This window comes from Dasypus novemcinctus, chromosome 21 (assembly GCF_030445035.2).
Source record: "Dasypus novemcinctus isolate mDasNov1 chromosome 21, mDasNov1.1.hap2, whole genome shotgun sequence".
In the NCBI taxonomy this organism is placed as follows: Eukaryota; Metazoa; Chordata; class Mammalia; order Cingulata; family Dasypodidae; genus Dasypus; species Dasypus novemcinctus.
In genome coordinates this window covers 79,326,100-79,341,612 of record NC_080693.1, presented here as the reverse complement: position 1 = coordinate 79,341,612, position 15,513 = coordinate 79,326,100, and the positions used below count along the sequence as shown (strand labels likewise).

The window sequence follows — 15,513 nt, the reverse complement described above, 5'->3', positions numbered from 1 at the left end:
GCGCTGCTCCCGGCCGGGGCCAGTGCAGAGGCCGGCAGTGGTTCAGAAATCCTCTAGAGGATCCGGCCCCTGTGCCCAGAGAGCGGGTGAGGAGGAGGGAAGGGAGGAGCTGATCACTCCCTAACCACTGTTCTTTCCAACCCCGGGTGCCAGGTCTTGCCTCTCTGCTCATCTGTTTTCTGGGTATTAAATCTCCAAGAACTTGCTAGACATGCAGGGAGGAACTGGCTTGCTTATTTGAAAGCAAGAAATCTGGAGAAGCCCTGACTAGGGAGCTTTCCTTATTGCAAATAAGCCAGTCTATGAAGTGTTTCCAAAGACACAAGACTGATTTTTTCTTAAGCACTACCACTGTTACAGATAGAAATGTGTCCCACCCAACCCCCAGTCCTGGGAATGTGAACTCAGCTGTAAACAGGACCTTTGACGACGTTATTAGTGAAGATACAGCCAAACTGGCTTCAGGTGGGCCTCAGTCCAGTGTGAATAGTTTTCACAGGAGAGGAATTTTATACAGTGATACAGTCAGCCCGTGCTGGCAGACACGGCCACATGACGGAGGCACAGCCTGAGTCACGGACTGTGGGCAGTTACCGCCAGAACCCTACAGACTTCAGAGGGCACGTGCCCTACTGTTACCTACCTGTTACCAGCCACCAGAACCATGAGATGCTAAATTCCTATTGTTTAAACCAACTAGTCTGTGGTGTTTTGTTATAGCAGCCCTGGCAAACTAAGACACGCAGAACGTACACCTACTCTTAGGAGTCCTCCAGAGTTGAATGCAGAGACTTCATTACATCAGTGATGCAGTAGGGCATTTTCTAGAAGTTTAGAATGACCTGCAAAGCCATGTCTATGAAGGATAAGAAAATGTACCTCAAAATCTTCTAGCCATAAATAGTTTTACCTCATAAATGCTACTTCCTAGATTAGTCGCTGTTTTGGTTTGCTAAAAGCTGCTGGGAGAAATATACTAGAAATGTGTTGGCTTTTATAATGGAGATTTATTAGATTAAAAGCTTATAGTTCTGAGGCCATGGAAAGAATCCAATTTCACAGCATCGGGCAAAGCTCTCTCCCCAAAGGTCTGCTGCCTGCAATCCTGGATTCCTTGCCACGTGGCAAGGCACAATGGCGGCTTGGCAGGTCTCTGCCTTCTCCTCCAGACTCGCCTTCTCCTCCAGGCTCACCTTCTTCCCAAGCTCAGCTGTGGGTGATGAGGCATGTGGCAGGGCATCACGGTGGTGTCAGCTCCTGCCTTGCCCTCTCCTCTGGGCCTCATGGCTACTTCTGCTTTGGGTTGCTGTCTGTGGCTCTGCCCTTGTGTGGTTAACTGATTTCAACTTCTGAAGGCTTCTCTCTGCCACTGATGCATTTTTCCTGTGTCTTCTGTTCATAAAGAATTCCAGTGAGAGGATCAAGACCCACCCCGGGCTATGTTCTACTGGAGCAGTCTAATCAAATGGCCCTTAATTGATCTAATCTAACCAAAGGAAGTTCAATTTAAGAGCATAATTTTCTGGGGTCCACGAAAGATTCAAACCAACATAGATGTCCATCTTGTTTTCGTAATTTAGTTTCAAACAAGTTCTAGATCTACTTCCAAAAACCCGATCTACCCTCAAGGGCTAGATGTTTGTGCTGTCAAGGAGTCAAAAGAAGATGCCAGAGGCTCTCAGGAGGCAATTCCAGGAGCACTGAAAAGTGGTGGCTTCCTGGGGTGGCGGCTTGTGGACCACCCCAGGAGGGATGTGCTAATGGGAGAGGTTGTGCCAGGCAGCTCTGGGAACGAGTTTGGCTCTGTAGTTACACCTGGCGCTGTTCTCCTAAAAGGCTCACATGACTGCTGGCTCCACAGTGTGGAAATGCTGCTAGTTCAGGAAAGAGCAGAGCAGAACACTCCACGTCCAAGAGGGGGTTCACCTGCCCCGTAGGTCCTGAGCCAGGCCCCACACCCAACCTGGAGAAGCAAAAGCAGGCACAGTCCTGGCTCTCTGGCGCCTGCCCGCCATCGGGCAGGGAGCACCTCGTCAAAGCAGCAAAGAGCCCATGACTGCAAGCTGTGAGGGGCTCTGAAGGAGAGGAGAGCCGCCTGGAAAGAATGAAGGGCCAAAGAAGGCAGTCTTGACTTGGCGGAGCAGCTCCCTATGAAATGAGCCCCCCACGACCTGGAGGGGACCCCGCTAAGCTGGACTGGGGGAAGGCAGGAATGTGGGTAGGCTCTGGGCTACTCCTCAAATTCTCGAGAGTTCTCTGGGAGTGGAGAGGGGAAACATGAGCTGGGCCTGGGTCCAAAATGGCAAGATGAAAAGCAGGAGCAGTGGCCTAGGAATGCCTCCCAGCGGGGAGACAGTGGGGGAGGGGAAGGGAAGGGCACGATGGGGTGGGTCCTGTCCTTTGGACCACAGTTCCCCCCTGTCCCTGGCCCCCTCCCCTCAACTCCGGAGGACAGAGCTCAGCAGCCACCTCCTAGACTGACTGCCCCCAGCCCCGCCAACTCATTGGGCCTGGTAATGTATCAAGATGAAACAGGCGGGAAGCAGACTTGGCCCAGTGGTTAGGGTGTCCGTCTACCACATGGGAGGTCCGCGGTTCAAATCCCGGGCCTCCTTGACCCATGTGGGGCTGGCCCATGCGCAGTGCTGATGTGCCCAAGGAGTGCCCTGCCACGAAGGGGTGTCCCCCACATAGGGGAGCCCCATACACAAGGAGTGCGCCCCGTAAGGAGAGTCGCCCAGCGCGAAAGAAAGTGCAGCCTGCCCAGGAATGGCGCCACACACACGGAGAACTGACACAGCAAGATGACGCAACAAAAAAGAGGCGCAGATTCTCAGTGCCGCTAATAAGGATAGAAGCGGTCACAGAAGACTGCAGTGAATGGACACAGAGAGCAGACAACTGGGGGGGAGGAGGAAGGGGAGAGAAATAAATAAATAAATAAATAAATAAATAAATCTTAAAAAAAAAGCCTTCTGTATCTGAAAATGAGAAATGGTAATTTCAGTAATTAAAATGTTTGAAAAAAATTAACAACAGAAAAACATTTATTAAAAAAAAGTCACATTAGCTGCTGGAGTAGGTAGTGAGATCCCTGTCGTTGGAGGTAGTCAAACCCAAGGGTAGAGGACTACCTGGAGGAATGGGTTTGGACTGGGTGGACTCATGTGGCTGCCATGACCTCCTCAGGATTTAGGGGAGCCAGAAGAGGAGGAGCTGGAGGTGGGGCAGCCAACAACCGTCACACTGGATGCCGCTCGGGGAAAATCGACAGAGCGGGGCTCACTCCCAGGGCTGCACGACCTGCAGCCCCCTAGCGAGGCGTGCTATCCCACAACTTACTCCGACCAGCCGATGCCAGGCCCGCAGGCTGGCCTCCCCTAGTGCTGTGCCTCTAGGGCCAGCTTCCATCCTCCCACCTCCCCAGCTTCCTCGGGAGGGCTGACAAAGCCGGCGAGAAGGGCCAGTCAGCACCCGGGGCCAGTCAGCACCTGGGGCCCACAGGGGCAGGCAAACCCCCACATCCTGACTGGGTGCTTTGGGAGTGACACTGCCCTTCCCCTTTGCCTCAGCTTAGACTGAAAGTAAAATTGGCACCAGGTGCGGGGCTGGAGGTGCCAGGGCAGCCTGCTCAGTGACACCATTGGCAGTCGCGGCCACTCAGGACCTGATGGCTTCTGTCCTCCAGCGTGGGGACTAGCCAAGGAGAGGTCACTGGGTTCACCTTACATCAGCTTTACCTTCATGGAAATGCCAACAACTTCAAGTGTGGCGCGCCAGGCAATATTTTATATCAAAACACATTCAGGCAGCGAACGGATGTAGCTCACGTGGTCGAGTGCCTGCTTCCCATATATGAGGTTGTGGGTTTGATCCCTGGTACCTCCTAAAAAAAGCCCAAAACCACAAGAAGAAAACTCCAACATATTCACACATTTAAGGAGTTGTCAATTAAGCTCTTAAAGTGGTCAAAAGAGAAATGCCGGGAAGCAGATGTGGCTCAATGGAAAGAGCGTCCGCCTACCACATGGGAGGTCCAGGGTTGGATCCCCAGGGCCTCCTGACCCATGTGGTGAGCTGGCCCATGTGCAGTGCTGCCGCACAAGGAGTGCTGTGCCATGCAGGGGTGCCCCAGCGTAGGGGAGCCCCACGTGCAAGGAGTGCGCTGCACAAGGAGAGCCGCCCCGCGTGAAAAAAGCGCAGCCTGTCCAGGGGTGGCGCTGCACACATGGAGAGCTGACTCAGCAAGATGACACAACAAAAAAGAGATGCGGTTTCCCAGTGCTGCCTGATAATGTAAGCAGACTCAGAAGAACACACAGCAAACGGACACAGAGAGTAGACAATTGGGGGGGAGGGAGGCGGGGCAGGAAGGGGAGAGAAATAAATAAGTCTTTAAAAAAAAAAGAGAGAAATGCCATGTTCCAGACACACCCTCAAGCCCTGCCTTTCCACACTAAGCATTAATTTTGTGTCAACTTGGCCAGGCCGGGCCACTCAGCTGCTAGAGGCTGCTGTGAAGGTGTTTTGTAGGTGTGATCAGCACCTACAGTCAGTAGATCTAATGAGCCTAAGGCCTGAAAAGGAAAAACAGGTTTCCTGAAGGAATTCTGCCCCAAGGCTACAGCCTCAGCCCCTGCCTGAGATCCCAGCCTGCCCCACAGTTTTTGGACCTGCCAGCCCGCACAGGTGCGCTACAGGAGCCAATTCCTTCAAACCAACCTCTTAAATACACACACACACATACACAGTTGGTTCTGTTTCTCGGGAGAACCCTGTTACTGACACCCTTTTCCTTCCTTTGCCAGCAAGTCCTCTCAGGAGTCCTTGCCAGGAGCTGGCCAGCCTCCCGGCGGCCTCTTTCCTCATGGCCTTCTCCGCTGCAGGACAAAGGTGGGCTGAGGCTAGGGCAGGTGGGCTGGGGCTAGGGCAGGTGGGCTGGGGCTAGGGCAGGTGGGCTGGGGCTAGGGCAGGTGAGCAGAGAGCCTCCTCCACTGCTGCCTGCAGGGAGAGGAAGGCAGGGCTGATTCATAAGCTGATGAGAGTGGAACAAACAAAAGTCCAGCCTGGCAGCTCAGCCCCTCTGAGTTCCTCTCGGCCTAAACATCCCCTGCCCTTCTGGAACCCTCACCTGGGGCCTGGTGGGAGGAGAGCGGGGCCTTCCTGGGTGGGTGAAGCCATGAATGGGGCAAGACCGTAAAGGAGTTCCCGCGGCCTGGTGCTCTGAAGCTCGTTTTGCAGAGTCCCAGCAATTCCAGGCGGGGAGTCGAAGCCAGGTCCTGCCTCCTGCTCTCGGACATCACGGGAGCGCCGGCTTACGTGGGGTGTGCTGTGAGAAGAGCTCCTTCCGGGACCCCTGGTGTGGCACAGTGGCTGACAGGCTGGCACTGCCCTGGCTTCTGAGCCACGGCGAGGTACTCCCGCCTGTGGCCTGCGCCGGGCTCTTCCGGCAGAACCCTGGGGTCTGTGCGGGGCTGACACGGGTCGGGGTGCTGTCTATCCTGGAAGACCCCTGGGGGGCCGCCGAGGGAGGGCACAGCTCCCCTAGGAGCCCAATGCTCCCTGCCCCCCGTGACTGGCTTTGGGATTGGGCAAAGGATGCTTCTGGGCATGCCTGAGTAAGGCTCCCTTGGCAGGCGGCCAGGCCACTCCTTGGCTCTGGGAGAGGCTCTTACGGCCACGCTGCCACGGCAGCCACGGCCACACGAGGCTGCTGAGCCCGAACACGGCTGGTCTGCACCGAGATGTGCGAAAGGGTAAAATACACGTTGGACTCTGAAGACTTAGAAGAGAACCATTTCTTAGCCTTTTCAATATTGATTACACGTTCAAAGGATAGTTTCGATGTCAGGTTGAATAAATATACTAAAATTATTTTAAAACTTTAATGGGGCCGCTACAAGATTAACTGCGCCCTCTGTGGCTTGCATTACATTCCTCTTGGGCAGTGCGGGCTCACCTGGCCCTGAGCTCTGGAGGGTGTGCGGATCTGTGAAGCACCTGACAAGCTGGGAGCGGGGAGGGTTTCTGCCCCAGGTCCCGGCTCTAACTCTCACCCTCAGCCGCCTACACTAAGCCTTCTTTTTAAAAATTTTTTTATTAATTTCTGATCCCCTGCCCCATTGTCTGCTCTCTTGTCCATTCGGTGTTCTTCTGTGTCTACTTGCATTCTCAGTGGCATCGAGAATCTGTGTCTCTTTTTGTTGCCTCGACTTGCTGTGTCGGCTCTCCGCGTGTGCAGCGTCACTCCTGGGTGGGCTATGCTTTTTTTGCATGGGGTGGCTCTCCTTGTGGGGCACACTCTTTGCATGTGGGGCTCCCCTACACGGGGGACACCCCTGCGTGGCATGGTGTCAACCTGACTCCTTGCACGTGGCAGCACTGCGCATGGGTCAGCTTACCACACGGGTCAGGAGGCCCTGGGTTTGAACCCTGGGCCTCCTACGTGGTAGGCGGACGCTCTATCACTTGAGCCACATCTACCTCCCTACACTAAGCCTTCTTGAGAAGCTGAAGGACAAATAGGCCCAGAGGGGGTCCTGCAGGGGGGGTGCCGCTGGCTGGACCTGGGGTGTTCTGGAAGCTTGGGTCCTGGGCCAGCCAGCCACCAGTCAGCAGCCAGCAGGACCTCTTCACAAAGGCACAGGCTAGCAGGGAGCATCTCTGGAACCCTGAGGGCTTTTGCCCAAAGGCCCGGGCTCAGAGGGGGACAGATGTCCCCATGGCCATACCGCACAGCCCATGCCTACTGTCCTTAACTCCACACAGTGGTGCGCAGCCACACTGCCAGGGCCCGGGGAGAAGCCTCTCCTCCCCACGCCTGCTCTGGAGCTGTGGGTCAGCAGCCTCAGGCCCGTCCACCTTCTGGCCCCAGGTCATGCCTTGCCTTCCAGAGAGCTGCCCCCCAACTCGCTGGCCTCTGAACCTGGCCCAGAGGGCCCCCTGAACAGCCTGCTGTTTCCCGGGAACGGCTGTGGACACTGGCCAGTGCTGCGCGACGGCCGCCATGAGCACGGTGGAGACCCATTCATCAGGCGGCTGCCGGGATTCTCCGAGCAGAGAATCAATACAGCAGGGCTGATGGTAACGGATGGCCAGGTGCGTGCGTGCCAGCAGCCTGGGCACTGCGGCTCCAGGCAGGGAGCTGGATCCGGGCGGACTTGGCACCAGCTCTCCCTCTGCCCCTGGTGGGGCCCTGGGCATGGACACCGCCTCTGCCCGAGGCCCTGCCGGGAGGGTGGGGAGCAGCGAGGTGGGTAACGCTGGCCCGAGGGCCCCTGAAGGGCAAGCAGGTCCTCGCCCTAAGAAGCAGGAGCAGGTGACTGGGAATTTGCTCCACCTGCGCTAGGAGAGCCATTCAGCAAGATGCTCGGCGAGGTGGGAGGTTCTGGAATTGGGAAAGAGCCAGGGGGCGGCGGCTGCTGCTGCTTACAAGTGAGCTCAAGTTCCCAGCTAGACTGGGTTCAGCTCCTGGTTTTGCCCCTTAACTGGGTGTCTTGGGTAGGTTACTGAACTCCCCAGTGTCTCTGTTTCATCACCTTTATTTTTATTTATTTTTATTTTTAAGTATTTATTTTATTTTATTTATTTCTTTCCCCTCCCCCCCCCCCCGCCCCAGTTGTCTGTTCTCTGTGTCTATTTGCTGCGTCGTCTTCTTTGTCCGCTTCTGTTGTTGTTAGTGGCACAGGAATCTGTGTCTCTTTTTGTTGCGTCATCTTGCTGTGTCAGCTCTCCGTGTGTGCAGCACCATTCCTGGGCAGGCTGCACTTTCTTTTGCACTGGGCGGCTCTCCTTACGGGGCACACTCCTTGCGCATGGGGCTCCCCTACGTAGGGACACCCCTGCGTGGCAGGGCACTCCTTGCGCTCATCAGCACTGTGCATGGGCCAGCTCCACACGGGTCAAGGAGGCCCAGGGTTTGAACCGCGGACCTCCCATGTGGTAGACGGACGCCCTAACCACTGGGCCAAGTCGGCTTCCCTCATCACCTTTAAATATGAAGGTGATTGCAGAGCCTACCTCTCGGGGCTGCGGCGAGGCTGAAGGAAGATGGTGCCAGAAAGGCCTTGTCTATGACAACCAACCAAAACAACTGGGATTTCAGTTGAAAGGAAGGATTTTAAGCCAATGTGACTACCTTCCCATGCTGGGTCAGACCCTGTGGCTTCTGGAGGATTCTGGCTCTGTCCACTCATCACCATGGAAGCAGAAGAGAAGGGTGTCTAAACAATCAGCTTTACAGGACCGACAGTCTCCCCACTTTGGCTAAATTACTGACCCCACAAGACCCAAGTGTGACACGAGAAGGGAGCATTTGAAAAGAGGCAGGTGTTTGAGTCTGTGAAGCAATCAAGTCTTAGGTCTGAACTCAAGAGTTCTGGCATTTTCTCCCATCCTTTAACTTTTCCACACCCGCGAAAGTATGGAAAGTGACTCCTAGGAGGGCAGGATCTAAAGGTTTCATTCTTGTGCTGTCAGAGCGAGCTCAGTTCATAATCACTGCGAGAGCAGAAGCCAAGGGGTCCTGGGTGCGGGCCGCTAATCTCCTGCCTGGGCACTGGACATAAAACTTGCTCACTGCCACTCGCTCCGAAGGCAGCTCGGCCTCTTTGCTCTCGTGCAGGCTGCCAGATGCAGAGAGGCACGGGGGAGGAGAGAAGGAGGGGAGGATCAGGAGGGGCTGTTCCAAGACAAGGTCGCCCGCATTCCTTTGTAGAAACATAAATTCCAGGACCCCGGGGCTAGGGCCAAGGCACAACTTGGGGCCAGTCCTGACGCTAATGAACGGTGTCATCTGGAGGCGCGCAGCTAGCTCTGTTCCAACATACTTCAATTAAGTGCTCACTGTACCCTAAGAGCCTTCAGATAGAGACCCCAGGTTCCTCCTTATAAACTGGCCCCTGCCGTCACAGAGAGGCGTTTAGAAGACCAAGAATAAAACGAAGACCCAACTGGGACACACACCGACAGGTTCCTCTGGGTTTCCTCCACTGGTCATGGGGCAAGTGAAGGCTGGACGTTAATAGCTTTGGGGAACCCTGCTGAGAACCCCCCCCCCCAAGAGAGGCTGGGTGGGGCTGCGGCAAAGGCCCGGGCCCAGGCCAGCTGACAACAGGGCAGGGTGGGGGAGCTTGCCGGGAGGGGCACGAGCACGCCACCTTGGTTCTGGGGCTCCTCCTTGGGCCCCTGAGAAGCCCTCACTGAGCGAAGGGACAATGGAGTGTGGCTGTGAAGGACTTCAAATGCTGCGAGCCAGTGGGGCATGGGACGGGACGCGCGGGAGACAGAGGCTTGGCCTGGCAGCCCCGGTGGCCGATGGTGAGTGATCAGAGCAGTCCCCGATGGTGAGGGACTGGAACAGTCCCCGGGGCAGGCGCCCCAGCAGCCGTGGAGCCCTGGGAGGAGCAGCCAGGCCGCCCCGGGGAACTCTGCCTCTGCCACCGCCACCGCCCTCACCTACCTCTCCTTGCTGGCTTGGTCTGCAAAACAAATCTGGGGCACCTGCCAGGGGGAAGTGGGGTGAGTGGGTCCCAGCCCTTCATGAGACAGGCTTGAGTTTCCCCATGAAAGCCTGGAGACGGCGGTGCATCTGGCCCAGTTTACTGGGAACTTGGAGACATGAGTAACGGCAGCGTCTGCTCTGAATACACAATCAGAGGAGCGGGGCCCTGTGGGGCCTCCCGGCCCTGGCCAAGCTGCCTGGAGCAGACAGACTCGGTTTTTCAGTAACACCGACTGGGGCGCCCTGAGCCCAGCCAGCTGCTCTGTCCCCGGGGCAAGGCCCTGCAGCGGCAGGCTGGTACCGCGGGCGGAGCCCACGTGCTGTCTCGGCCGGCCGGCCAGCTCCCTGCTGGGCAGCCACTGCCGTGGGAACAGTCCCCAGTCCTTAGTGTAGGGGCTGGAGGCCCAGGCTCCCGTGTTACTGTGCTGGCCTGTGGGCCCGGGGTGGGGTGTGGCTGCACAGCTGGAGGGAGGGCTCGCTCCTGGCATGCACAGAGATCAGGGCTGGGTGCCCAGAGCCGCCCGGGAATGCCTCAAGTTGTAAACTGGGAGGGGGCGGGGGAGAGGCAGGTACCCCAGACCTTTCTGGAGGTGGCTGAGGTCATGTTTTGTGGCCAGCCCCAAGGGACACTTGCTCTGAGACCATGCTTGGGACGCAACGGCTGAGAGGGACCATGAGGACAGCGATGCTCCCCGCGGCTAGGGTCCCTGAGCAGGGCCCGACGCTGAGGGCTTGAAGCCCAGTCCTGCTTCACCTCCACAGCTGTCTGGGGGACAAGGCTGCAGACGGAGAAATAGGCCGAGGAGGCTTGTCCCTACACGCTGACAGTGGACACCGACCCACCCACCTGGAAGGGGACAAAGGGAGGAGGTACGGTGTGGGCACCTGCAGGGCACTGGCCCGCTGCACCCGAAGCCCGGGGGGCTCAACGGCCGTGGCTGTTCTGCAGTGGCCACCTGCGGGGCAGCTGCCCGGGTGACAAAGCTGGTCGGGAGGTCGGCTGAGCTGGGAACGGCACTCGCACTCGCTGGGGACAGCTGGGGAGAAACTGCACACGTGGGTTCAGGGGCATGTGCAATCCAGGTGTCCCCAACAGGCTGGCCTGTCCGCCCCAGAACGTATGTGGGGAGCCAAACGAATGAATCAGTACTGTCACTTGTCATGGAGCCTCTTGACGGGTTTCCTGGCCTCGTGCTATTTGCAAAGGCCACGGAACCCTCTAAATCCCACATTGGCAGCACGAGGATGCCTCAGCACCATCCTGAACTCCAGGGCCCTGCTCTGTGGGTCGGGCGGGGGGAGAGCGGGGGCTCTGGCAATCTTCCCCAGACTCATTCCAACAGATGGCAGAACAAACTCCTAATTAGGCACAAGGAAGTTTCCGGCTCAGCACAGTTATTGATGACTTTCCGGTCCTGTTGGTGCTCATTTCTCCCCGTGGTCTTCCTGGAATCCAAGGCAGCTTATTGCCCCCGAGCCCCTCACGGCTCTCTTGGAAAGGCACAGTCCCAATCTGGGCAGAGGGAAGAGGCAGGAGGCGCGGGAGGGTGGGAGAGGAGGAGGCTGGCGGGAGGGGCGCAGCCATGCAGCTGCTTGGCAGAAGCAAAATGGAGGGGGCGCTCCCTGCAACGAAGCTTGGCACGGGCCTGAGAGGACGCACTGGGCTTTAATGCTCACTGCCTCTGGACCAGTTCTAGAAAGATCGCCTGGGGTGGGCTTGGACCAAGGGAAGCACCCCCTCAGTAGGGTCTAGCCCTGCTCCTGGGCGCCCGCACAGATGCAATGGGGGGCCTGCGGTCTCAGACACAGAGGCGCCGCCGGGGCCTCCATTCCCTTCCTCCTCCTCTGAACGTGAAAACACCTTCCTGCTGCGCTTAGGAGAGACCTGCGCAGGTGGCTCCAGTGCCCTGGGCTGGGGGCTGGGCCCCGGGCTCCCACCCAGAGCGCTGACTTAACAGCGGCAGGAAAGCGATAGCGGCGTGTGCCCTGCCACCCACCGTGGCGCTGGGAGAAGTGATGCTCCCTGGGGAGGCGCCTGCCTTCATTATCTCCTGGATCAGGAGTAAAGAGACAGCAGCTCTGGGACAGCAGACGACAATGTCACGCCGAGAACGCAGCACCAGCGACCTTCCCAGGCCATTCCCTGCCTCCCGCTCGTGCCCCGTGGGGGCGGCTCAGAGGGCTCTGGGGACCTTGGGGTGGGACAGTGGGGGGGGCTGCCGCCTCGGAAAGGGCTGGGGCCTCCTCACAGAGGAGCCAGCTGAGGGCGGGCGGTGGGGCCGGCCAGGGGCCCTGTGGGAGGGGCATATTGGTTAGGAGGTGGCAAGGAAGCCGGCGCCAGGGGACGGGGCTCTCCGCTGAGAGCCCTCGAATCCACTCTGCGGGCCTGGCGCTCGGCAGCCTCCAAAAGCCGACCCGAAAGGGAGCAGGACTGTCCGAGACGCCTCTAGGCCCCTCGCGCTGACGGCGGAGGCGCCTTGCGTTCTGGAATAAGACCATGGCCCTTGTTTACCTCCTCTCCCTTCTACCATCTTCTCTCTCTCAGTGACTGGATCGCTCACCAGATGCACAGAGGAATTCACCGCGCCCACGGGCCCGGGTGCGACGGAAGCCATCAACTATCATTACCAGGGGACCGTCCACTCGTGGGTCGACATAGGAATCCGTCACGGAGCTGGAGCGTGAGCGTCTCCTCCACCGCGCCCCACCTGCTCCCGTCCTCCTGGGCGAGGCGGAGGAAACGGGACACAGCTCAGCTCCGGCGCCAGCGCTGAATGAGCCTCTGCCCGACGTGATGCCGCAGGTGGAGGGCGCCCCATCTGAGCAGGGCGGGCCCAGCCTTTCGGGGGTTCAGGGCCAGCTGAAGGGAGCGCAAGGAGCTGGGACTAGACCAGGCAGCAAGGAGGGCGACTGAGGCACGCCCTTACTGAGGAAAGGGCGTCAGAAGCAGCCAGGGGGCTTTCAAGGACGCCACCTGAGAGCCCGAAAGGAGGCGCGCAGTTGGCTGGCGATTCTGAGTCCTGGGGACCGCACTTCTGGACACAAACCCAACCCTCCCAGCACCCAAGGAGACTCCAATCCAGCTTGGGTCCTTGGAGCTACTGGGACCCTCAAGTTCTAAGGGACGCGTTTCTACCCCTCCTGCCCAAGGCGGTCGTGTCCACCTGGAACTTGTGAATGGAGCCTGGGGTCAACACCCCACAGGTGAGGGCGCGATCAGACCAGCTGACAGGTGAGCATGGAGTTCTGTCCTGGCCAGGTACTGGGCAGGTGAGCTCTCAGGTGGACAATGACAGCCAGGCTCATCAAATCACAGGCCCCGGAGGGCCACCGCCGGGCTGACCTGCTCCCGTGGCCGCCTGCCTCACAAGCCAGCTCAGTCGTACTCTCATTTCCTTGGAAGGAAGTTCCAAGAGGGGGAAGAAGCTACAGGCTGGCAGGTTTGGCTCAACATAAGGCAGAACATCCCACCAGGGGCACGTTCCCCCAGTACATGGAGCGGGGGCCGTGCACAGCGGGAGCCCCTGCCCCTCGGGCCGCGGAGGCTGGAGGACGCCGCTGCGACCGTCAGGCCAAAGGTTCAAGCCCCCTGACGCAGCACCACCTTACGCTGGGATCCCCTGAGCAGGTGGAACCAGACTTGCTAGCAATCAAATCATCTGGCTCAGAAACAGCCCACCACGATCTCCTGCTGCGACCCGCGGCAGGGGCGATGGGGGGGGGGGTCTGGATAGCACTGAGGGCGCGAGAGCACTGCCTTAGTCGGCGCCTCTGGAACCTCGGTGCCGAGGGCAGGCAGGGGCTGGGAAGCAGCGCCCTCGGGGCAGGCCCCTCCAGTGGCCGGGTCATCGTGTCCTCTGCTGCTGCCCATCCCAACAGGAACCCCGATCCCCAGAACAAGCGCCAGCTGATGGGGCGGCGGGAACGCCCGGAGCAGCAGCCTCGGCCCCTTCCCTGCGGGTGGCAGGTGGTGTGGCCGGGGGTGGACATGCTCCCTGCAGTGAACCTGATTTAGGGGCAAGAGACCCCCAGACTCCACCCGAGGCCCGTGGGTGCGCTCACACAGCAGGGCACTCACTGCTCAGGGGGTACCACGAGCGGGTGTCTTCAAGCCCTGGTGGCCAGGGACACAGGTGCACAGTGGCTACTTCCCCGCCCGGTGGGCTTCGTGGCCGTGTAGATGGCGGGTCGGCCGGGCCACTGTGCGTCGGCCTTTGGGCTCAGGGGACACATTGGTAGGGTCGTGGGGAAAAGACGGTGGCCCTGCTGTCAGCAGGATCCAGCCCCAGCTCAGCCCTCACTATGTGCCTCAAAAAGCCACTGCTGTTCCTCGGTACCCATGTCCCCCCAGGGAAAAGGGAGGCGGAGTACTGGCCTCCTCCCAGCCTCGCGGAAAGGGTGGAAGGAGGCCCCGGACGCAAAGCTCCTGGAAACCACCGCCACGCTCTGGTCGCGGTTGCAGCCCTTGAGCGGCCACCCCAGGGAAGGTTCAGGAAGGCACGACGGGGGGATGCTTCTCAGACTCACCGATCCAACGCATCAGGGAGGTCAGGATCTGCAGGTACTTGGTCTTCTGGACGTCAAAGAAGGTGAAAGGGCCAAGGAGCAGCGTGAAGACAGCCTGGGTGGCGAAGATGAGGGTCAGGAAGACACGGGATTCCGGCTGCGCAGAGCGGGCCGTCTGCCCGGGGAAGAAGCCATCCTCCCACGGCCCGGGCAGCCCACGCCTCCTCCACGGGTGCGGGCCAGGCTCCCTGGGGTCACACACCACCCAGCGGAGCTTTCAAGTGCCGGGGTGAGATGAGAGGCTTGGGGCCATGCTTCCCCGCCATTTCTTGCTCTTTTTGGCAATATCGGACATCGTCCTGGGGCCTGGCTCGCTCATTTCTGTCCTCCCCAACTAGCGAGGTCCCCGAGGACCTGTGAACCTGGCACTGAGCTGGGCCTGGGAATGATGACCCAGGGGACTCAGCAGATGGGCCCTGGCCCCTCCAGGCAAGCTGGGGAGGAAGGACACGGGGAGGAGGGGCACAGGCGCTTGGACCAAGCAGTGCAGCGGAGGGAAGACACGTGCGGGAGGGTTGGCAACACATGTAGCTTCAGGAGACTTCCAGGACACTTCACTCGGAGGGGTCCTGCCTAAGAGAAGAAAGCACGCCAGGAAAGCTGGGAGTGCGGCTGCCGGGGTGGGGACTGGAGGCCAGAAGTGGGTGTCTCAAAGCACATCCCCCTCAGGCTCCTTTCTGGAGAAGTGGGTAGTGTTTAGCTTTTGTTTATTGTTTGATTAAAGAATTCAAACTCCGTTCCAAGAAACTGGCCTGGGGGAGATCTAAACCCTTTTTTGCAAAAGCAAATGGTGGTAACCTTCGCAGAGGCAGGGCAGGGCCTGAGAAAGGGGAAGGATTTCCAGGCCAAATTGGCTGCTGGGGGGGGTGGGCGGAGGAATTAAAGCCGCTCAGTGGAGTTAAGCTGATGGCACCATTTCCAATCTGCCACCCGGAAGCGTGCTCGGCACCAGACCCTATTAACATTTACACTCTGCCGTTTCCTCACTGTAATGCTAATGGCACCCACCAGCGAGGAGGCAGATGCAGGAGGGGGCCCTGGCTCTGGGTGGAGGCGCCACAGCTGCTCCTCTGGGTGGGCCCCACCCCCCTGCCCGGGAGGCTGAGCCGCAGTCACCCGGCCCCAATCAGCAAGGAGAGCAGGATGTGGGAGAAGCTGTGCCCTCTTAGCCAAGTCCATTAGCGCCGTGAGAATGAATGACTAAAGTGCCGCTTAAGGAAAAGGCTCTAATTAGCTGGGGTGGGTGAGGCCTCTTGGCAGCCACGGGGTGGGAAGAAGAGCTTTCTGCCAGGCTCAGAACCAGCCCCGCTTCAGCTCAGGGGGGAGGCAGGGGAAGAGGAGCTTCCACGATGCTGGGGACGATGGGGGAGGCGGGAGCAGGGGCTTTTCCGGGCAAGAGCAGTGGGGCGGGAGCCCCCCATCCTTGCTCCAGTAACGCAGGCACC

The 15,513-nt window shown here is 58.9% G+C and overlaps 1 protein-coding gene across 3 annotated transcripts in view; it reads right to left on the bottom strand.

Annotated features, from left to right (window-relative positions):
- The window catches only part of TMEM104 (transmembrane protein 104), a 57,471-nt gene that overhangs the window by 5,250 nt on the left and 36,708 nt on the right, over nt 1-15,513 (bottom strand). For all 3 annotated transcript variants that reach the window (XM_058284685.2, XM_058284686.1, XM_058284687.1), the window contains exon 9: nt 14,030-14,123. In XM_058284685.2, the coding sequence (XP_058140668.1) occupies nt 14,030-14,123 (94 nt within the window). The remainder of the gene's footprint in view (nt 1-14,029; nt 14,124-15,513) is intronic.